The following is a 21,706-nucleotide window of genomic DNA, read 5'->3' as shown; positions in this document are numbered from 1 at the left end:
GGGCCTCGGGAGGGAGGGAAGGGAGTAGCTGCCGGGGAGGGGCCGCAGGGGAGTCCGCTGCCGCCGTGCCCCATGCCGAGCGCCTCCCCGGTTCAGCTGCCCTGCCGCCGGGCTGTCTCTCTCTCTCCCGTGCCCAGGCCTGGACCCGACTGGAGAAGGCGGAGCACGAGCGGGAGGTGGCCCTGCGCAACGAGCTGATCCGCCAGGAGAAGTTGGAGCTGCTGGCCCAGCGCTTCGATCACAAGGCCGCCATGCGGGAGACCTGGCTGAACGAGAACCAGCGGCTGGTCTCCCAGGTGGGGCGGGGCGGGGGAGGCCGGCTGCAGCGTCACTTGCTGTTCATTTGAGACCCTGGCGTTCCACCGTCCACTCAGTCGTCGGGGCTGAAAGTGGCCACCCCACTTAACATACATCTGGCGCAAACAATGGGAGCTGCGGTGGCTCAAGTGGTTAAGACGCTGAAGTGCAGGCTGTGGAAGGTCGGTAGTTCAGCAGTTCGAGACCCAAGTGTGCCGCATGACGGAGTGAGCTCCCGTCTCTAGTTCCAGCTCCTGCCAACCTAACAGTTCGAAAGCAAGAAATTGCAAGTAGATAAATAGGGACCACTTCGGTGGGAGGGTAACAGCGTTCCGTGTGCCTTGGCGTCTAGTCATGCTGGCCACAAGACCACGGAAACGTCTTTGGACAGCGCTGGCTCCTCGGCTTGGAAACGGAGATGAGCACTGCACCCCTAGAGTTGGAGATGACTGGCTTTGGAGCAAGGGAAACCTTTACCTAGCGCAAACAACAAGAGAGGAGGCTGTGACCCCGCCATGGGTCTCCACGCGTGGGCCACCCAAGGCATGGTGGGGAAACCTCCACCTTACAGGGAGGCTTGACCTCGGGTGCTCCGACAGAATGCCAGTTCTCGCCAGGGCTCCCTCTGCGCTGTGGAGTCCTGTGAGCAAAAACCCTACTTTGTGCGTTAAAGTTGTGAGCGAGCGATTGGGCTGCTGTCTAAACCAGTTTGCCCTGGAGCCCTCCTTCCTGAGCTAAGGCAGAAATGTGTGAGCTGGAGGCTTAAAAACTGTGAGTTGGCTCACACTTACTCAGCTTAGGGGGAACACGGGTCCTCACGCGTGGAAGCCCTGCCTCTAAATTCCAGGTTGGGACTGCTGGCTTGTTGTAGCGGCCTGGGGTGCGTGCCAGAGGCACTCTGCACACGCACAGGGAGCGGCCGCTCTGGACGTGCCTGCTTGCCCTGGCCACCTCTCCCTTACTCACAGCTTGCCCCCCCTCTCCCCTCCCGCCAGGACAACTTCGGCTACGACCTGCCGGCGGTGGAGGCGGCCATGAAGAAGCACGAGGCCATCGAGGCGGACATCTCCTCCTACCAGGAGCGCATCCAGGTGGTGGTGGAGCTGGCGCAGGAGATGGAGTCCGAGGGCTACTACGACAGCAAGCGCATCGGCGCCCAGAAGGACAACATCCTGCGCCAGTGGGGTCTCCTGACGGAGCTGGTCCGCGCCCGCCGGGCCCGGCTGGAGCAGAACGTGGCCCTGCAGAAGGTCTTCCAGGAGATGGTCTACATGATCGACTGGATGGATGAGATTCAGGTGGGGCTCTGGGGAGGGTTGGGCGGGGGGGACCCAGGGAACTGCTGCTCCCTCGCCCCCCCCCCGGGGGGGGGTTCATTACAGCCGGGCTTGGCTGCGCTTGGGCGAACCCCCGAGTATGAAGGCGAGCCAGGGATCCAGGCCCTCTAAGCGGCTCCGGTCTCGAACCATCCAATGAGCCACACAGTTTTCCTCTCCATTCACTGCTGCCCCGCAAACAGTGGGATGGATCCAATCCCCACCACCACCCCACCCACAGTCACGCTCCAACCTTAAATGGTATGTTTAGCCTGGAGAGGAGACGACTGAGAGAGGATATGAAAACCCTCTTCAAGTACTTGAAGGGCTGTCCTATAGAGGATGGTGCGGAGTTCTTTTCTGTTTCCCCAGAAGGTCGGCCCGGAACCAACAGGGGTTGAAATTAAATCAGAAGAGTTTTCGGCTAAACATGAGGAAGAACTCCCTGACAGTTCGAGCGGTTCCTGAGTGGAACAGGCTTCCTCGGGAGGTGGTGGTGGTCTTCTCCTTCTCTGGAGGTTTTCCAGTGGAGGCTAGATGGCCCCATCTGACGGCAATGCTGATTGTGTGAACTCAGTCAGATCACGAGAAGGGAGGGCGGGAAGGGTTGCAGCCTCAGTGCTTAGTTCTCGTGGCCCTTTCTTACACACCCAGGGAAATGCTGATCGCCACTTTGGGGTCAGGAAGCAACCCTGGAGGGGTTTTTTTGCCATCTTCTGGGCGTGGAACAGGGGTCACTGCGGGTGTGGAGGGGGAGGTATTTGTGAATTTCCTGCCTTGTGTAAGAGGTTGGACTAGAGGACCCCGGAGGTCCCTTCCCACCCTTTGATTCTATGATTCTGAGCCGCTTCACCCTGGAGCCACTGCCTAGTTTGCCCTCCAGGTCTTGCGGCTCGCAGGTCTCTCCGGCTCCTTTCTGGGGCTGGTGCAGGAGAACGAGGGGCCCAGAGCGGTAGGCCCCCTGCAGCAGCCAGGACGGGAGGTCCGCAGCAGATATCCCACAGCGATTCCCCCCTTGTCTGCCCCAACCCAGCTCGGACCTCCTGCAAAGGCCTGTGGCTTCTGGGGGTCAGTGGATGTGGGGAACGGTCTCCCAGCCCGCCCCCCCGCCCCCCTTTCTGGCTTGAGCTGGAGGGCCTCCCGAGTGCACGTAGGCCTTGGGGTCCTTCCCTTGTCTTCTTGGGCGCCGTGAGGAGCTGAGTCCGGTCTTGGGCGGGGCTGGCTGTTTCCAGGCCCTGCCTGCAGAGGGCTCCGTGGGGCCCACCAGTCCACGCCCACCCGGCCTGCCCTCTCTCTCCCCCCCCCCTTTGCAGGCCCAGCTGGGCTCCAAGGAGTTCGGGAAGCATCTGCTGGAAGTAGAGGACCTGCTGCAGAAGCACAGCCTCCTGGAGGCCGACATCTCAGCGCAGGCCGAGCGGGTGCAGGGCCTCAATGCCGCCGCTCTCAAGTTCTCCGAGCTGGAAGGTAGGCGGGCGTCTGTGTGTGTGTGTGTGTGAGGGGGGTGTATGTGCCAGGACAGTCCCTCCCTGCCTCTCCCGGGACTTGTGGGCCAAATGGGGCCAGAAGCACCCCGCTGGAGCCGGCAGGAGGGATCTTGGCCGCGTCAGGGCGCCCTCTGAGAGCCAGTTTGCTGTCGTGGTTAGGAGTGCGCGGACTCTCATCTGGGAGGACCGGGTTTGACTCCCCACTCCTCCTCCACTTGCACCTGGCTGGATGACCTTGGGCAAGCCGTAGTTCTGACAAGAGCTTTTCCTTGAAAAAGAGCCATTTCTGTCAGAGCTCTCTCGGCCCCGCCTACCTCACAGGGTGTCTGTCTGTTGTGGGGAGGGGAAGGGAAAGGAGTTTTGTAAGCCGCTCTGAGACACCTTTGGGTAGTGAAGGGCAGGGGGTATAGATCCAATCTCTTCTTCTTTTCCTTCTCCTCCTCCTCCTTTCTCTCTCTCCCCCTCTCTCTGCCCGCCCAGGCTACCAGCCCTGTGACCCGCAGATCATCCGCAACCGGGTGAGCCACGTCCAGAGCTGCCTGGAGCAGCTGCAGGAGCAGGCCTCGCGGCGGCACAAGGAGCTGGAGGCCTCCCGCCAGCTGTGGGCCTTCTTCCAGGAGATGGAGGAGGCGGAGGCCTGGGTGCGGGAGCGGGAGCGGGTCCTCTCCTCCTCCCCGCAGAGCTACGGGAAGGACCTGAGCAGCGTGGCCAAGCTGCTCAGCAAGCACAGCATCTTCCTGGGGGAGCTGGGGGGGCGGCGCTCCCTCCTGCAGAGCACCATGCGGCGGGGGGAGCAGATCCTGCTGCGGAAGCGCCTGGGGCCCCCCGGCGGCATCCAGGAGAAGATCCGGGAGGTGCGCCTGCGCTGGAAGCGGCTGGAGGAGCTGGCCGCCTCCCACCTGCAGAAGCTGCAGGAGGCCTCCGGCTTCTACCAGTTCAGCGCTGAGACGGACGACCTGGTGGCCTGGCTGCAGGACGCCTACCGCCTGGTCTCCAGCGACGACTTCGGCCACGACGAGTACTCCACCCAGTCGCTGGTCAAGAAGCACAAGGGGGTGGCGGAGGGGATCGAGAAGCACCGGGCGGCCGTCCTCTCCCTGCGGCAGCAGCTGGCCGCCCTGGCCCCCGACTACCGCGAGCTGGTGGACGTCCAGATCCGCATCGTGGAGGTGGAGCAGCTCTACGGGGAGGTGGGGGAGGTGGCCGTGCTGCGGCGCCAGTGGCTGCAGGACGCCCTGGCCGTTTACCGCATGTTCAGCGAGGTCAATGCCTGCGAGGTCTGGATCGACGAGAAGGAGCAGTGGCTCCACCGCCTGGAGGTGCCCCAGCGGCTGGAGGACGTCGAGGTGGTCCAGCACAGGTCCGGGCGGGGGCTTCCGGTCCAGGCAGTGGCGCTCCCTTCCCTGGAGAGGGGGGTGGGGGGAAAGGGACCTGGGGGAAAAGGGGCCTGGGGGCAGGGCGGGCCCGTAACTATAGTGTGGCTTTGGGAGGGGAGGAAGGGGGGGCTCAGCCCCCTTTCTTAAGGGCACAGCCCCACAAGAATTTCTCCTGTAAATCCTTGTTTCAATCGTTTTTTAAAAGGCATGCGCTCCTTTAGGCAGAGTGGGGTGCTGTAGTTGACCCATTCCCGCGCTGAGCCAAGGGGGTTGGAGTAGGTGACCTCTAGGATCCCTTTGTTGGGGTCCTTAGTCAGGTTACGCAACCCAGGGCTTCGTGAGAAGGTAACTGTTTATTGGTAAATCCAGTACTAGAGACACGTGTAGAGCTTGTGTCAGGAATGGGCGCCAATACGAAGGCCTCTGACTTATACTAGAATCAAACATTCACCCTGTAAGCATGAGCCAGTGGATACATTTTGCTCATGTGGGCAAAGAAAGCAGGCAAAGCAAAAGCCGTTAACTTTCCCAGCCGAGAAAAACTTCAGCTGGAGCATCTACAAGGTGAAGTCTAAGATAGTAAACAGTTGGTGAGCCACAGAGAGCTGAGACAGGAAACGGGAGGGCCACCCCCTCCACACTCCAGACCCAGAACAGGGCTACCTGACACCCTCCCAACTCTGTGTCAAGAAACCGGTCTCATTTCAGAGAGCTTTTTATGCCTAAGTCTTCGCTTTCTCGACTATAGACATCATCACCCCCACCTGCCGGCTCCTTCTCAGAATTGTTGCTTAGGCTGGCAGAAGTGATTAACTTGCAGCAGCTGAGAACTGTCCTAGGGCTGCCAAGCCGCGGTGGGGGATTCGTGCGTCATCACAGGATCCCTGCCGCGGGGGGACAGTGATACGCGTTGCACCGGCGTCGCCAGGATGTGACGCTACGCGTCGCTCTGGCGTCACATCCTGGCGACATCGGTGCAACGCGTACCGCTGTCCCCCCGCAGCAGGGATCCTGTGACGACGCACGGATCCCCCGCCGCGGCTTGGCAGCCCTAAACTGTCCTCTAAAGTGGCTGACAGCTTGCAATTCAGAGATCTATCCTGGTCACAGCTTTCTGTTGGCTAAAGGGCTTTTCATTCTGCACCAAGGACTTCAGCCCCGCCAGGGAAAACAATTTGCCCCGCAAGCCACAAGATCCTGGCTACGGGCCTGGAGCAGGAGCTTGTTGGGTCACTCCTGCACACACACACACACACACACACAGAAAGAGCCAGCGTGGTGGAGTGCTTAAGGGTGTTGCACTAGTATCTGGGAGGCCCAGGTTCGAATCCCCCCACTCTGCCATGGAAGCCTGTTGGGTGACCCTGGGCCAGTCACTCTCCCTCAGCCTCACCTACCTCACAGGGCTGATGTGAGGATACAGCGGGGGAGAGGAGAAAAATGTCAGCTGCTTTGGGCCCCCGTATGGCGAGAAAGGTGGGGTACCAGATAAATAAAGAAACACACGCATCTGCGGAGAGCCAGTCTGGTGTCGTGGTGAAGTGCGCGGACTCTGATCTGGGAGAACCGGGTCCGATTCCCCCACTCCTCCTCCACGTGCAGCTGCTGGTGTGACCTTGGGTCAGTCACAAGTTCTCTTGGAGCTGTTCTCTCATGAGCAGTCCTCGAAAGAGCTCTCTCAGCCCCACCTACCCCTCACAGCCAGGGTGTCTGTTGTGGGGAGGGGAGGGGAAAGGAGTTTGTAAGCTGCTCTGAGGCTCTGAGTGAAGGGCAGGGGGCATAAATCCAATCTCCTCCTCTTCTTTCTTTTGAGAGGCAGGGCCTCTTTGGTGTCATGATGTGTGAAGAGGCAGAGTGGGCCCGGGGCTGGGGGGGGGGCTGGGAGAAGAGCCCGGTGGGGTTGAAGCAACATCCTGTCGGTGGGCGCCTCTGTTGAAGACGGCCCCCCCTCCCAAGTGTCTCCTCCTCCTCCTCCTCTTCCTCCTCCTCCCTGCCCCAGGTTCGAAAGCCTCGACCAGGAGATGAACAGCTTGATGGGCCGGATCCTGGACGTCAACCAGATCGTGCAGCAGCTGGTCGACGGGGGCCACCCCAGCGCCTCCGAAGTGCGGTCCTGCCAGGACCACCTGAACAGCAGGTGGGGGGGGGGAACCCTCTCCGCTCAAAGACGGTGCCTCCTCCCCCCTGGAGAGCGGGGAGAGAGTCGGGGGGGGGGGGGCTTCCTCTAGCAATCCTGCCTGCCTGGTGGGCGGCCTCTTTGGGGCTTTCGGCTTCTGCTCTGGGCTGGACACCGAGAAGGCAAAGGCCCCCCCCCCGTTTGTTCACAGAGTCCAGCGCCCTTGGAGCTGCCCCCCGGGGGTGGTGGTGGAGGGTGGCCTACATGAGTCACGGCTGCCAGTCTGCAGCAGGGGGTGTGCCTTTGCCCTCTGCTCCATCACCGAGGGACGCCCTGTGCCTCTTTGCCCCCAGTCCTCCGGGGGTCTTGCCTGTCACCCCTTGTGGCGCTGTTCCCGAGGGGCTCGTTGGGGAGGATTTGTGGGTGGACGGAGAGGTCCCAAAGGGCTTCTGGGGAAAGGGGAGGGGAGGCCTCTTTCTCCTGGGGAGGGGAGAGACTTTGGGCGCGTCCAGAGCAACGTTCCCTGTAAGCTGAGTTAGTGTGAGCTGGCTCACAGTTTTTTAGCCTCCAGCTCACACATTGTTGTCTCGGCTCAGGAAGGGATGGGGCTCCAGAGCAGTGTTCCCTCTCAGCTGAGTTAGTGTGAGCTGGCTCACAGTTTTTTAGCCTCCGGCTCACACACTTTTGCCTTCACTCAGGAAGGGATGGGGCTCCAGAGCAAGCTGATTTCTGCAGCAGCCAAATCGCTCGCTCACATCTTTAATGCCAGTGGCAGCTCACAGAGTATGGTTTTTGCTTACAAGAAGACTCCACAGCTTAGAGGGAGCGTTGGTCCAGAGGCAGAGCTGCGCAGGGAGCAGCACAGCGGTGGGGGGGGCGGTCTTCCATCTTCCGTAGCCCACCAAGGGTCTTGCTGGCCCATCAGCCAACTTGTGATTCTGCAGCCGGAAAGAATCCAGGTTTTGCGAAGCTTCCCGCTGGCCGGCTGGCTGCTTGGGTGTGCCGTGGGCAGCCAGAGGAGAAGGCCGGTGGGCAAGGCTCCCTCTGAGCTGTGGAGTCTCCTGAGCCAAAATCCTGCTTTGTGAGCTGCTCCTGGCGTTCGAGTTGTGGTGACCCCCCCCCCGCCGGGCCGCTGAGCCTCTGCTGTGCCCCCTTCCTTGGCTAGATGGAACCGCGTGGTCGAGCTGGTGGAGCAGAAGAAGGACCTCCTCGGCTCCATCCTGAAGGTCCAGAACTACCTGCTGGAGTGCAACGAGATCAAGTCCCAGATCCGCGAGAAGCGCAAGGCGGTGGAGTCCACCCAGTGCAACAGCGGCGACCTGGGCAGCGTCCTCGCCCTCCAGCGCCGCCTCTCCACCATGGAGGCCGCCCTGCTGGTCCTGGAGCCCCGGCTGGTGGAGCTGCAGCAGGAGGGGGAAGTCCTGGCCAACGCCCACCCCGCCCAGGCCGTGGAGATCCTGGTGCACTTCGAGGAGATCAGCGAGGAGTGGGAGGCCCTGAAGAGGACCCTGCAGGGCTGGGAGGACTCGCTCACCGTGGCCGGCAGGTTAGGGGGGGGGAGCTGCCCGGGGGGGCTGAGGGGGAGGCGCCCGGGCTGGGTGCGGGGGCGAGTGGGGCGAGTGGGAAGCCCCCGCCTGCCTGCCTGCCTGCCTGCCTGCCTTCCCTCCCTGACCTCCCGCCTCGCTCCAGGCTGCAGCAGTTCATCCAGGACCTGGACGGCTTCCTGACGTGGCTGGTGAAGACTGAACCAGCACGCCTCCCTGGAGGAGGAGATCAACCGCTACGAGGAGGACTACGCCAAGATCCAGGCTGTCAACGAGGTGCTGGCGCTGGAGGAGGCCGAGCTGCCCTGCCTCTCCCTCCAGCAGTGGCTGCAGAAGCTGGACGTCGGCTGGAACAAGCTGCTGGAGATGTGGGAGAACCGGCGGGAGGTGCTGGTCCAGGCCCACATCTTCTTCCTCTTCCTGCGCGACGCCAAGCAGGCCGAGATCTGCCTGTACAACCAGGTAGGCCTTGGGGTGGGTGCCGCGCACGGGACGGGATGGGGGAGGGGGATGGCTTAGAACACCCCCTCAAGGTTCTGCCCCCCCCAGGCAGAGGCCAGCCCCCTACCCATTTACCGTTGCGTAAGGTTGGAGCTGCGGTGGCTCAAGTGGTTAAGATGCTGAACTGCAGGCTGTGGAAGGTCAGTAGTTCAGCAGTTCGAGACCCAAGGAGTGCCGCATGACGGAGTGAGCTCCCGTCTCTAGTTCCAGCTCCTGCCAACCTAGCAGTTCGAAAGCAAGAAATTGCAAGTAGATAAATAGGTACCACTTCGGTGGGAAGAAGGTAACAGCGTTCCGTGCGCCTCGGTGTTTAGTCATGCCGGCCACATGACCACGGAAACGTCTTCGGACAGCGCTGGCTCTTTGGCTTTGAAACGGAGATGAGCACCGCAACCCTAGAGTCGGAGTCAACTGACTTTCGAGCAAGGGAACCTTTACCTTTACCTTTAAGGTGGCTCAACTGGTTAAGACGCTGAACTGCAGGCTGTGGAAGGTCGGTAGTTCAGCAGTGATACACTGGAGCCAAAAATGTTAACTATAAATATATGCTGATGGGGCCTGAACTGGCGGTAACTGACCAGGAGAGAGATCTTTTGAGTTGTGGTAGGTGGTAGATAACTCACTCAACTCAGTGTGCGACTGCAATAAAAAAAAGGCCAACGCTATGCTGGGGATTATTAGGAAGGGAACTGAAAAAAAATCAGCCAGGATCACAGTGGCCCTGGATAAACCGATGGTGCGTCCTCATTTGGAATTCTGTGTACAGTTCTGGTCGCCACACCTCAAAGAAGATATTGTGAAACAGGATGTTTGACTAGATGGACCCTGGGTCCGACCCAGCAGGGATCTTCTGCTGATCTTAAGGGTTGCCAGAATGATCAAAGGGTTGTAACACTTTCCCTATGAAGAAAGGCTGAAGCGCTTGGGGCTCTTTAGCTTAGAGAAACGACGGCTGAGGGGTGACATGATCGAGGTTTACAACTTATGCCTGGGATGGAGCAGGTTGAGAAAGAGGTACTCTTCTCACTTTCTCACAATACAAGAACTTGTGTGCACGCCATGAAATTAAAGAACAGTAAGTTTAGAACAGATCATAACATACTCTGTATGTTGTTCCTAAGACCGTAATAATAATAAACTAAACTAAGAACAGATCATAAGAACATAAGAGAAGCCAATGTTGGATCAGGCCAATGGCCCATCCAGCCCAACACTCTTGTGTCACACAGTGGCCAAAACTGCCAGGTGCCATCAGGAGGTCCAGCAGTGGGGCCAGGACACCCGGAGCCCTACCACTGTTGACCCCCCCCCCAAGCACCAAGAATACAGAGCATCCCTTGCCCCAGACAGAGAGTTCCCGTCTATACCTTGTGGCTAATAGCCACCAATGGACCTCTGCTCCAGATGTTTACCCAATTCAGTCCATGCTTGTAGCTGCCGCCACCACCTCCTGTGGCAGTAAATCCCATGTGTTCCTCACTTTGGGTGAAGAAGGGCTTCCTTTTGTCTGTTCTAACCCGACTGCTCAGAAATTTCATGGAGTGCCCACAAGGAGCTCTTGTATGATGAGAAAGGGAGAAAAGTACTTCTTTCTCTACCAGCTCCATCCCATGCATAATCTTGTAAACCTCGATCATGTCACCCCTCAGCCGTCGATTCTCCAAGCTAAAGAGCCCCAAGCGCTTTAACCTTCCTTCATAGGAAAAGTGTTCCAACCCTTTGATCATTCTGGCAACCCTTAAGGTCAGCAGAAGATCCCTGCTGGGTCGGACCCAGGGTCCATCTAGTCAAACATCCGGTTTCACACAATGGCTAACCAGTTGCACTGGAAAACCAAAAAGAAAGGTGTAGAGGCCGAGGCCTTCCCCTGATAAGACCATCCAAAGAACCCTGCTGGGTCAGACCAGGGAGGGTCCATCTAGTCCAGCCTCCCGTCTCACACAGCAGGCCAATCAGTTCCTCTGGAGGCCAGACAACAGGGCAGGGAGGCCGAGCCCTTCCCTTGATGTTGCCTCCTGGCTCTGGGATCCAGAGGTTGCCTGCGTCTGTAGATGGAGGACTCCCTTAAGTCACCCTGACTAGTACCGCAGAGGGACCTACTCTCCATTAATCTGTCTTAATCCTCTTTTAAAGGCATCTGTTTTTCTGACCATCAATACTCACACCAGCCATGAATACCACAATTTAATTACTCTGAGTAAAGAAATATTTCCTTTTGTCTTCGCTGAGCCAAATGCCCATCAATTTCTTTGGGTGCCCCTGAGTTTTAGTATTATGGTGGAGGCAAAAAAACTCCCTCTATCCACTTGAGGATTGCCAGTCCTCAGAGGTATAACACAGAAAGATGGAGTACTCTCTGTGTCAAGGTGAGAAGAAGAATGGTAGGCAGGTAATTTATGCCTACTCAGGAAGGTGGGGTAGGGCTGAGTCATTTTCTTGCAGGAGTTCCCCAGGCTGTGAAACATGCTAATGGAGGAGGATCAGAATTTCAACAGCTAATCCATATGGAAAAGAACCTCCTCGAGAAATTTTGAAGCTCGGAAAAAAACCCAGTTATTTTCCGTTTTTTTCCGGGGGGAAACGGAAATTTTCGGAAAAATTGAAAAAAATGCTACATTAGCACTTTTTTTTCCTTTTCCAGATTGATTGTCATTCTGTTACTTTAGGAACATAAAATATGACCATGGACATTTTTACTTGGCATGAAATTATCACACCTAGCCTATTAGAAATATAGTGTATCCAAACAATTATTACAAACAAAATACCCACCCATATGCAAAAACAAAACTGAAACCTTTTTCTTTTCTTGTGACAATAGCACCTCCTGAAGGAAGAAATGCATCTTGTTCTTGCATTGGAGAGTTCACTTTGTAACCTAGGACTTGCTTGTCCTCAATTTATTTATTTATTTTAGCATTTATATCCCACCTGCCCCGCAAGCGGGCTCAGGGCGGCTTACAAAGAGCACAAGTGCCCACACAAAAAAACAGTAAAACCAGTAATTATCAACACAAATAAGGTCCTCAGTAAGAAACAAAATGGTCACCGAATGAACTTACAAGATGGTATCGGTCTTCCATAAAGGTGGTGTTGTCCTGTAGTTGGTGTACAACCAGTTAGTATATGGCGCCATGCAGTATCCTGGCAGGTCTTCCAGGGACCGTCCCCCCCTAGTTGTTACCCACGCCGTTTGTGGTGGTGGCAGCGGCGGTCCCTACGTAAAAGCCTGGCGGAAGAGCTCCGTCTTGCAGGCCCTGCGGAACTGCAGAAGGTTCCGCAGGGCCCTGATCTCCTCCGGGAGCTCTTTCCACCAGGTAGGAGCCGCCACTGAAAAGGCCCTGGCCCTGGTCGCAGCAAGCCTTGCCTACCTGGGGCCTGGAATCGCCAGGCGGTGTTGCGTCCCCGACCGAAGTGCTCGTGGGGGTTATGTGTGGGGAAAGGCGGTCCCTCAGGTAGGTCGGACCCTGCACAGAAATTAGATCAATCTGATACCATACATATTTTTTAGAAATGATTTTGCAAATATTTGAACACCTTGTCTTAAAATACTTTATTCATCGTGTTAAAATGAAATGTTCCATAATCAATTTTTTTTCTTTTTTCTTTTTCAATTTTTAGGAAAAAACCAAAAAAGGCTTCAGGGGAAAAACCTGGGTTTTTTCCGGGCCTTCACATCTCTAGTGAGTGGTCAGTGAGGCCCTGTTAACGAATCACAGTACAGGATTACGTCTCGCTCTGACAGAGGAAGGCCGGGAAGGGGGAATGGGGACCTGAGCAGCGTGTTCCCTCTAAGGCTAAGCTGTGTGTGGGGGGAGCAGCCGCTCGCGAACACAGGAGGCCAGTAGCCGTCTGCAGCTGCCCACGGTCTCCCGCTGCCCACGTGGCCCATTTGAAGATTACAGCAGTCATATTCGGGTTAGGATGTTAACTGCTCCGCTCCGGGGGGGGGGGGGGATCAGAGGGAACATTGAATTCTGCCGCTCGCCAGCGTGACTCACACCACCCCCTTTCCCCAACACACACCAAAAATAAGTTTATTGTCTCTTCTTCAGTGCTTTGTGGTTTGGTGGAGAGGGCCAGGAGCGTAACAAGTTATTGATTGTTTTACAGCAAGGGTCAGTAGAAGTCTGCGATGCACCGTCACAGCTGCACACACACACAGAGCTTTGCAGGGTGTTTGTGTTGGAGAGAGGGCAAGAAAGAGTGGTTTTATTTGGAACTCTTCCTTAAACCCAGGAATCTCAGCCTGTTGAAACAGTATTAGGCTTGTCTCTTGGGATCTTTCCCTCATTCCCCTCCCAGGTCCCTGACCTGCTGATTTCTTAAGGTAGCACAGGACCCCTGCTCCATCCCTGCCTCTCCAACAGCCCCTGAGCCCTATCTGCCTGTCCTATAGATTTCCGCGTTCTTCTCCTTAACTCTTCTCTAGGTACATCCAGGTGGGCAGCCGCGTTGGTCTGAAGCAGTAGAACAAAGTCCAATGTCACCTTTATTCAGGGTATGAGCTTTTGTGTGCAAGGAATACTTCCTCAGCTACATCGAAATGGAAGTTAACATACATATAGGCATTGAGATGAGTGGAGTGTTAACAACAGGGGTCGTTTAGTAGAAAAAGAGCTAGGGGAACTCATTAGCATAACTCATTAGCATATGCCACACACCCTGACATCATCGGAAGTGTGTCATAAGGCCACACCCCCTGACATCATCGGAAGTGTGTCATAAGGCCACACACCCCGCCCCCAACGGTCCCGGCCGCCACCGCCGGCCTTGCAGCTCCACTGCCGAGTCCCTTTTGAAGCCGTCCATGCTTGTAGCACCCACCACTTCCTGTGGCAGTGAATTCCATGTGTTAATCACTCTTTGGGTGAAGAAGTACTTCCTTTTATCCGTTCTAACCTGACCGCTCTGCAGTTTCATGGAGTGCCCACGAGTTCTTGTATTGTGAGAAAGGGAGAAAAGTACCTCTTTCTTTACCTGCTCTTTCCCATGCATAATCTTATAAACCTCGATCATGTCACCCCTCAGTCGTCTTTTCTCCAAGCTAAAGAGCCCTAAGCGCTTTAACCTTTCCTCATAGGGAAAGTGTTCCAACCCTTTTATCATTCGAGTTGCCCTTTTCTGCACTTTTTCCAAAGCTATAATATAATATAGCTACATCGAAATGGAAGTTAACAGTCCATACATATAGGCATTGAGATGAGTGGAGTGTTAACAACAGGTTCACAGTTAATTACTCTTGTAAAGGTAAAGGTTCCCCTCGCTCGAAAGCCAGTCGAATCCGACTCCAGGGGGCGGTGCTCATCTCCGTTTCCAAGCCAAAGAGCCGGCGCTGTCCGAAAACGTTTTCCATGGTCATGCGGCCGGCATGACTAAATGCCGAGGCGCACGGAACGCTGTTACCTTCCCCCCAAAGTGGTACCTATTTATCTACTTGCAATTTCTTGCTTTCGAACTGTTAGGTTGGCAGGAGCTGGGGCCGGAGAGGGGAGCTCACTCCGTCCCGTGGCACACTCGGGTCTCGAACTGCCGAACTACCAGTCTTCCAGTTTGCAACTCAGCGTCTCCTCAATTAAGGAGGATACATTTACACCTCACTCTCCTATTTTGACATCTTTGTTTGCTTCACTGTGTTTCTCCCCAGAATTGAATCCAATCAGTGGTGACCGTAGACCATGTAAACGTAGCTAGTTATTCCTGTTTGGTCTTTGCATCTGTTAAAACATCTTCATTATGCTGTATGCTGATCTGCTGTTCACCCTCTGCCTCTATGTACGGCCTGTTAACTTCCACTTGGATAGTGTGCCTGCCCGGGGAAAGTGCATACCTTGAATAAAACTTTGTTGGTCTTCTCTGGATAGTTTGTCCCTGTTTCTCCTCTTGGAGGCCGTGACTCTCCTCCCCAGCCTCTCATTGGCTGAGGCCTCTTAGGGTTTTGCATACTCCTCCTCCTGTGAGCAGGGATTGGCCGGGATGCCTGGCGAGCAGAACTAGAGGCCGGCCAGCCGGCTATCCATCACTGAGGGTGCCTTGTGCTTTTTTTGGGGGGGTGGGGGAGATTGGAGAGCCCTCTCCTGGGCTGAGAGGGTGGTGCTGACCGAAGGGCACCCCGGAGCTTCACGGCTGTCCCGCTGTGGTCTGCTTGCAGGAGGCCGCCCTGGCCCAGGGAAAGCCGCCCTCCACCGTGGAAGGCGTAGAGAAGGCCATCAAGAGGCACCGGGACTTCATGACCACCATGGGCCTCCACCTGCAGAAGACCACCACGGCCCTCAAGGCCGGAGAGAGCCTGATCCGGCAAGGCAACATCTACGGCGACCGCGTGAAGGAGAAGATGGAGTTCCTCGAGGCAAAGTAAGGCGGGCGGGCAGGGTGGCGGCTCAGAGCTTTCCAGGGGGCGGGCAACGGGCAGAGCCTCACAGGTCCTGCTGGCCCCTCTCCCCACGCTTTGGTGGGGCTTACTTGACCTCCGCTGGAGCATCTCAAGTCTGCGTGGAAGTGGTTGGAGCGGGGTGTGTGTGTGTGTGTTGTTGAGTGCCTGTGCACCCCAAGGCTCCCTCTAAGCTGTGGTGTCTTGTGGGCAAAAAAATCTACTTTATGAGCTACTGGCCTGTCCCTGCCAGTGACCAGCCAGAGATGTCCAACCTTGACTGGCCTGGTTCAGCCTGGTTCTTCCTGCCCTAGCCCCTCTCCCAATGGACTGCTACTTTTGAAATAAACGAGTTGTCTCAGATGTCATTTTCCTTGCGCTGGGCCCTGCCCTGCCCCATCAGTTGCAGCTGCCACACAGACCCCTCTTCTTCCACTCAGCTAAGTACACATACTAGGGACTAAGTCCCACTGAGCTTCATGGGAGTTACTTGTGAATATGCATGCTTAAGGTTGCCGTGTTTGGGTAAAGTGCCATTGGCTAATTTCACACATGTTGGATTCAATGTTCCCTCTAAGCTGTGGAGTCTTGTGAGCAAAAATTCTACTTTGTGAGCTACTGGCATTAAAGTTTTGAGCCAGTGATTTGGCTGCTGCAGAAATCAGTTTGCTCTGGAGCCATCCCTCCTGAGCCAAGACAAAAACGTGGGAGCCGGAGGCTAAAAAACTGCGCTAGCTCACACTAACTCAGCTGAGAGGGAACCCTGGATCTGAGCCGTGATGAGGAGGAGAGGAGGAGAGTGTGTCAGGGCATGTGCAGAGGGCAGCTATGGGCAGGCGTCCCACAGGGCGGTGCCAGTGGGGGGAGGAGGAGGAGGGCAGGTGCCAGCGGAGGAGGGGTTGTCTCAAGCACGCCCGTGGCCCAAGAGACGGCCTGCCTTTGGACTGATGCCTAATCAAAGTGCCCCCAGCCGGAGGCTAAAAAACTGCGCTAGCTCACACTAACTCAGCTTAGAGGGAACCCTGGATCTGAGCCGTGATGAGGAGGAGAGGAGGAGATTGTGTCGGGGCATGTGCAGAGGGCAGCTATGGGCAGGCGTCTCGCAGGGCAGTGCCAGTGGGGGGGGGAGGGCAGGTGCCAGCGGAGGGTGGGCCAAGAGACGGGCTGCCTTTGGACTGATGCCTGATTAAAGTGCCCCAGAACCAGCCACTTACATTAAGTGAATCCGGTTTATGCGGTTTGAGCATTTGCTTTGTTTAGTTTCATTCTAGTGTAAATTAGAGTAAAACCTCGAGGCCTCAAGCGTCTGCTTGGTTCTTGCCACCACAGCCTGCCTCTCTGGAGCTCCGGCCAAAGGCGGAAGAAGCCACGAGAGCGTTTCTCGGGGCTCTTGTGCAGACCGCTCCACCACCCCCAGCCAGCCACTGGGAGACCCCCACCCAGCTGGACTCACTGTTTCCTGAAGGCTCAGGGCTCTTGCCAGAAGATCTGCCTTTGCCGGTGGAGCTGCCCCCTGGGGTGGGGGGACAGCTGGGGGAAGTGGGGTAAGCAGGAGGGGGAGGCCCGAGGCTTCCCAGTGCTCCAGGGGCGGGGCTTGGAATGACTCCTCCCCCCCCCTTCTGTGTGGAGCCGCTTCAGGCCCCTCTTCGCTCCGGAAGGCAGGCAGCTGCCTCTGCGCCTCCGGCTAGTGCTGCCGGATGTTTGGACGGGTGTCGTATCCTTCATGTATTTATATGCTTCGGCCAGATAAAGCAGCTCATTGTTTTGCTAGATCAAGATGGGTCGTGGCCGTGTTAGTCTGTCTGTAGCAGCAGAAAAGAGCAAGAGTCCAGGAGCACCTGAAAGACCAACACAGTGTAGCTGTAGAGAAAAAAGCCAGGAGTCCAGTAGCACCATAAAGACTAACAAGGGGGTGAGCTTTCGTGAGTCGCCGCTCACTTCTTCAGATGCTGCTAGAATGGGAGTCCATTTGTCCAGTTTATTGGAAAGTGGAGTGATTTCAGATGCCAAATGATATTAGCAGGCAAAGGACAGGTGAATGACAACAGCCGGCATGATTAGATTTAGGTGTAATATGCAGAGGGGTAATAGGCATGGAGACATCAGCATTGGTCATGAGACAGGAAGCCGAGGTCTCGATTCAGCCCAGGTGGATGCATTGTCTTGAGCTTTGTTATCAGTTGCAATTCAGCAGTCTGTCTGTCTGATCTCCCTTTGAAATTCCTTTGAAGAGGACTGCTACTTTTAGGTCAGCGACTGAATGTCCTGGAAGGTTAAAATGTCCCCCCACTGGTTTATGAATGTTCTGGTTCTTAATGTCAGACTTATGTCCATTAATTCTTTGTCGAAAGGACTGGCCTGTTTGTCGAACAAAGAGGGTGGAAGGGCATTGCTGAGACGTGACGGCATGAATCACATCAGAGGATGAGCAGTAGGAGCCCGAGAGGGCCTGGCTGGTGTTGCTGCTGCTGGGTCTACTGATGGTGTCGCTGTAGGACCTCTATGAAATTAAAGTTGGCATCTTGGTTTGTTGCAGCCCTTGGCACCAGAGTCCGTGTTACTCTTTTAAGTAGTCTGTCATTGTGGGTGAGAAGTGGTTCTAGGTGAGCAAGAAAAGGGCGCCCTCCCTTTTGTGAGGGAAGCGTTACTGTCCAGCATGGGTTGTAGGTCATTCATAATGGCATTGAGCTGGCTTGAGTTGTGAGCTGTAGGTGACCACCAGCGGCGTTCTGTTGTTATTCTCCTTGGGCTGTCCCTGGGTGTCATTCTGGCCTTTCTATTAATCTTTCTCACCATCATCCCAGGAGGATATTGTCGTTGCAGCAGTGCCTGTTGCAGGTCCTTCAAGTGAGCATCTCTGCCTGAGGGGTTGGAGCAGATGCAGCTATAGCGTAGGGCTTGGCCATACACAACGGACAGTTTGATGTGTAGCTGGAGGCAGGCAGAGATGTTTGCCCATCTGTCAGTTTCCGGTATGATGTGGCTCTTATGTGTCCCTCGTGTATCCGTACTGTGGTGCCCAGGAAGTTCGTTTCTTGCGTAGAGTAATTCATAGTTGGATTGACGGTGGGGTGGAAGTTGTGGGAAAGTTTGGTGGAATCTCTCGAGGGCTCCTTTGCCATGGGTCCAAGCAATAAAAATGTCACCAATGAATCTCAAGTAAAGGAGAGGTGCCGGTGGGTAGGAGTTCAGAAAACGCTGTTCTAGATCCGCCATGGAAATGTTGGCATCCTGTGTGGAGCAATGCTCCCTCTAAACTGCTGAGTCTTGTGAGCAAAAATTCTACTTTGTGAGCGACCGGCATTAAAGTTGTGAGCGAGCGATTGGGCTGCTGCGTAAACTAGTTTCCTCTGGAGCCCCATCCTTCCTGAGTTGAGACAAAAATGTGTGAGCCGGAGGCTAAAAAACACTGTGAGCTGGCTCACACTGACTCAGCTGAGAGGGAACCCTGGTGTGGAGCCGTGATGTGGGTGCCGTGGCCGGTGCCATTGATTTGGAGGTACAAGTTCTCACCAAACCTGAAGTCGTTGTGGGTGAGAACGAACGTGCAGAGTTCAGCGGCAAGATCTGCTGTGGTGATGTTTCCAATGGCTTGCAGTCCACCCTGATGGGGGATGTGTTGGAAGTTCCAGACGCGTGATGTCCCTCTGCCTCAGGCCTCCAGACTGAGTGGCAAGAGAGGCTAGATAGCTAGACAGGCACACTGACCTTTCTTCCTGTCTCTACTCTTCTGCCACTGTCCTCTTTGGAATGCAGATTGTGATCTCAGGGATCAGCTTCCCCATTTCCTGCTTTCCTCTCACTCTGAATGAAGACTTGCTCTCTACCAGCACCCACCAAGAGAGGGACACGCGGTCCTCTCTTGGCACCACGGGGCAGATGGGCCTCTCGCCATCCGCCTCCATCTTTTACCTAGTAAGTTAGTAATGTATCATGACTCTGCTCTTTCCTATCCTAAGTGTACCTCTCAAATAAAGAGAGACGTATTTCTCTTCTGAACTTGCAACGTGCCTCTGTGCAGCTTTGTAAGCTGAGTAACCTGGTCAAGTGATGCTCCTGCGTTTGTAGCTTTGTTTAAGCAGTCTGCTAACTAATGGTGGCTGGACGAACCATGCCGGTTAACCTCAGTAGGATGCTGGTGTATGGAGATGCAACATCGATGGTGGCCAGAAGGCTGTTTTCTGGGAGACAGTCGGTGGACTGCTCTTTCCTCTGGAAGTCTGTGGTGTCACGGACAGAGCTGGGGGTATTAATGCTGTACGGCCTCCGGATGGAGTCCACATGTCCTGATACTTCCTCAGTGATGGTGCCTGTGCTCGAGACAACGGGAGGTCCGGGGCTGCCAGGTTTATGTATCTTTGGAAGGAGGTAGAAAGTGCCCGGTTGAGGTTCTTGGGGTGTACCCATATAAATTGGTTGTTGTTGTCCAGTCGCACAGTCGAGTCCGACTCTTTGTGACCCCATGGACCCCGACACGCCAGGCCCTCCTGTCTTCCATCGTGCTCCAGAGTTTGTTTAATTTCATGTTCGTTGCATGATGAATTTGTTCCTGTATGTGTACTGGCTATTTACATTACACTACTTAGGAGCTGCGGTGGCTCAAGTGGTTAAGACGCTGAACTGCAGGTTGTGGAAGGTCGGTAGTTCAGCAGTTCGAGACCCGGGTGCCGCATGACGGAGTGAGCTCCCGTCTCTGGTCCCAGCTCCTGCCAGCCTAGCAGTTCGAAAGCAAGAAATTGCAAGTAGATAAATCGGTACCACTTCGGTGGGAAGGTCACAGCGTTCCGTGCACCTCAGTGTTTAGTCATGCCGGCCACATGACCACAGAGAAGTCTTCGGACAGCGCTGGCTCTTCAGAACCCTTTACCCTTTACCTATGTGTACTGGGGCTTTCTTCACGATTTTTTCTCGCTGGCATTCACGTGTGGGATCCGAGGATCATGGCCCGTAGACACTGGTGTTGGAGGGTGGTCGCTCAGCGTCTCGTGTGTAGTTTGTCTTGTCCGTTATGATGACGGCTCCTCCCTTGTCAGCTTGCTTTATTATAATTTCTGGATTATTTTTCAGTCTGCTTGTGCCATTCTTCCCTGTGTGGCCGAGATTAGATCTTGAGTGGTGATGGTTATTTCAGCTTGGGCCCAGCAGCGGTGGCATTCTGTCTATGTTTTGCATTCGAAAGATGTTTTGCTATTGTTACTCTTTTATCTTAAAGTGTGTGTGGGGGGAGCGGAGTCTTGAATAAAAAGAATAATGCCAAAAGCGGCCTTATTTGTTTAGCAATTTTTCCGGTGGTGGGGGGGTGGGGAAGAGCCCCTCTGCAGTCCAGCAGCTTCTTTGGCCATGCCGGAAGCCACAGTAGCACCAAGCGGCTGAAGCAGAAAGGCCCCAGAGCCAAGGGGCGTTTTTGCTTTCCAGGCATGCAGCAAAGGGCAGGAGAGCCCTGCGGTGGGCCCCTAAGGGCTGAACTGTGGCATGTGGTCCTGAGACAGGGGTTTCTGCCCAAGTCCAGAATGCAATGCCTCCCTCCAAACTGTGGAGTCCTGTGAGCAAAAATTCTACTTGGTGAGCTCCCGGCATTAAAGTTGTGAGCGAGCCATTTGGCTGCTGCATAAATGAGTTTGCTCTGGAGCCATCCCTTCCTGAGCGGAGACAAAAACGTGTGAGCTGGAGGCTGAAAAGCTGTGAGCCAGCTCACACTAACTCAGCTTAGCGGGAACACCGGTCCAGACCATAGCATCTGGAGGGGTCAGAGCAGAGGCTGGCTCTCCTTTGCCAGTGCCCAGAATGTGTCCACGTGTGGCAGGGTTTCGGGAGAGAAATGGGTCTGCCGAGTGGCTCTGCGTGCTAAAGGACACAAGCTTTGCAAAGGGGGTGCCACTAGATCTCCTTCTTCTTTTTTTTGGAAAGCAGAGCTCCTTCAGAAGCTGAGGGAGACCTCCCCCACCCCCATGCCTGGCCCCAGTGACGGACCTAGGCAGAGCCTCTGCCGAGTGGCTCTGCGTGCTAAAGGACACAAGCTTTGCAAAGGGGGTGCCACTAGATCTCCTTCTCTTTTTTTTGGAAAGCAGAGCTCCAAAGAGACCACGGGGCAGGAGCGGCAGAGGGTGAGCGGCACTTTCCCGTAGTCTCAGGCTGTTCCCCACGCCTGTCATCCCCCCGGCCTCCTTCTCTTTCTGTCTGGGGGGCTGCAAAGAGGGGAGTCTCTTGCGGGGGATGGAGGAAGAAGCCGGCAAGGGAGGCTTCCTGTGCAGGGCGAGGAGGGGACGAGTCTGGCTAGAATGGTGCCCTCGTCGAGCCATTGCCCTAGGCGACAGTCTAAAGTTTAACAATAATGGGCCGGCCCTGCCTGGCCCTGTGGAGGAGTCCCTGCCAGCACATCAGGCGGAGGGGGGTGGGGCACGCGCGAGGGGCCTGGGCCAGCAGGAGGGGCCTGAACCAGAACTCCCAAGTCTCTTCCACCTGGCTGCAGCGAGGGAAGAGGGAGGCTACTTTGTGTGGGAACAGGACCTGGGTGGGTCTTTCCCTGGGCGGCCTTGACTGCAGTGTCCTTGGGAGTCTGCTGTGAGCCAAAAGGACTAAATAGAACATCCTGATATAGAAGCAGTGTACCTTGATCCTGGAGGCCGGGAAGGTGCATTTGAGAGACAATGGCAGGGGAGATCTCCCTTCTCCTCCATTCCTTCTCTCCCCCACCCCCGCCCA

The 21,706-nt window shown here is 55.7% G+C and overlaps 1 protein-coding gene across 1 annotated transcript in view; it reads left to right on the top strand.

The window, feature by feature from the left end:
- Positions 1-21,706, top strand: part of SPTBN4 (spectrin beta, non-erythrocytic 4) — a 78,084-nt gene that overhangs the window by 19,399 nt on the left and 36,979 nt on the right. Inside the window, 11 exon segments of the mRNA XM_015407649.1 lie at positions 1-2; positions 138-296; positions 1,293-1,595; positions 2,927-3,077; positions 3,578-4,457; positions 6,473-6,610; positions 7,755-8,135; positions 8,279-8,336; positions 8,338-8,595; positions 14,786-14,983; positions 16,334-16,522. The exon segment at positions 1-2 is cut by the window's left edge and continues 116 nt beyond it. Of these exon segments, the coding sequence (XP_015263135.1) occupies positions 1-2; positions 138-296; positions 1,293-1,595; positions 2,927-3,077; positions 3,578-4,457; positions 6,473-6,610; positions 7,755-8,135; positions 8,279-8,336; positions 8,338-8,595; positions 14,786-14,983; positions 16,334-16,522 (2,717 nt within the window).

The sequence above is a fragment of the Gekko japonicus genome, unplaced genomic scaffold (genome assembly GCF_001447785.1).
Source record: "Gekko japonicus isolate JY-2015 unplaced genomic scaffold, Gekko_japonicus_V1.1 scaffold1471, whole genome shotgun sequence".
Lineage (NCBI taxonomy): Eukaryota > Metazoa > Chordata > Lepidosauria > Squamata > Gekkonidae > Gekko > Gekko japonicus.
This window is presented reverse-complemented; position numbering and strand designations above follow the sequence as displayed.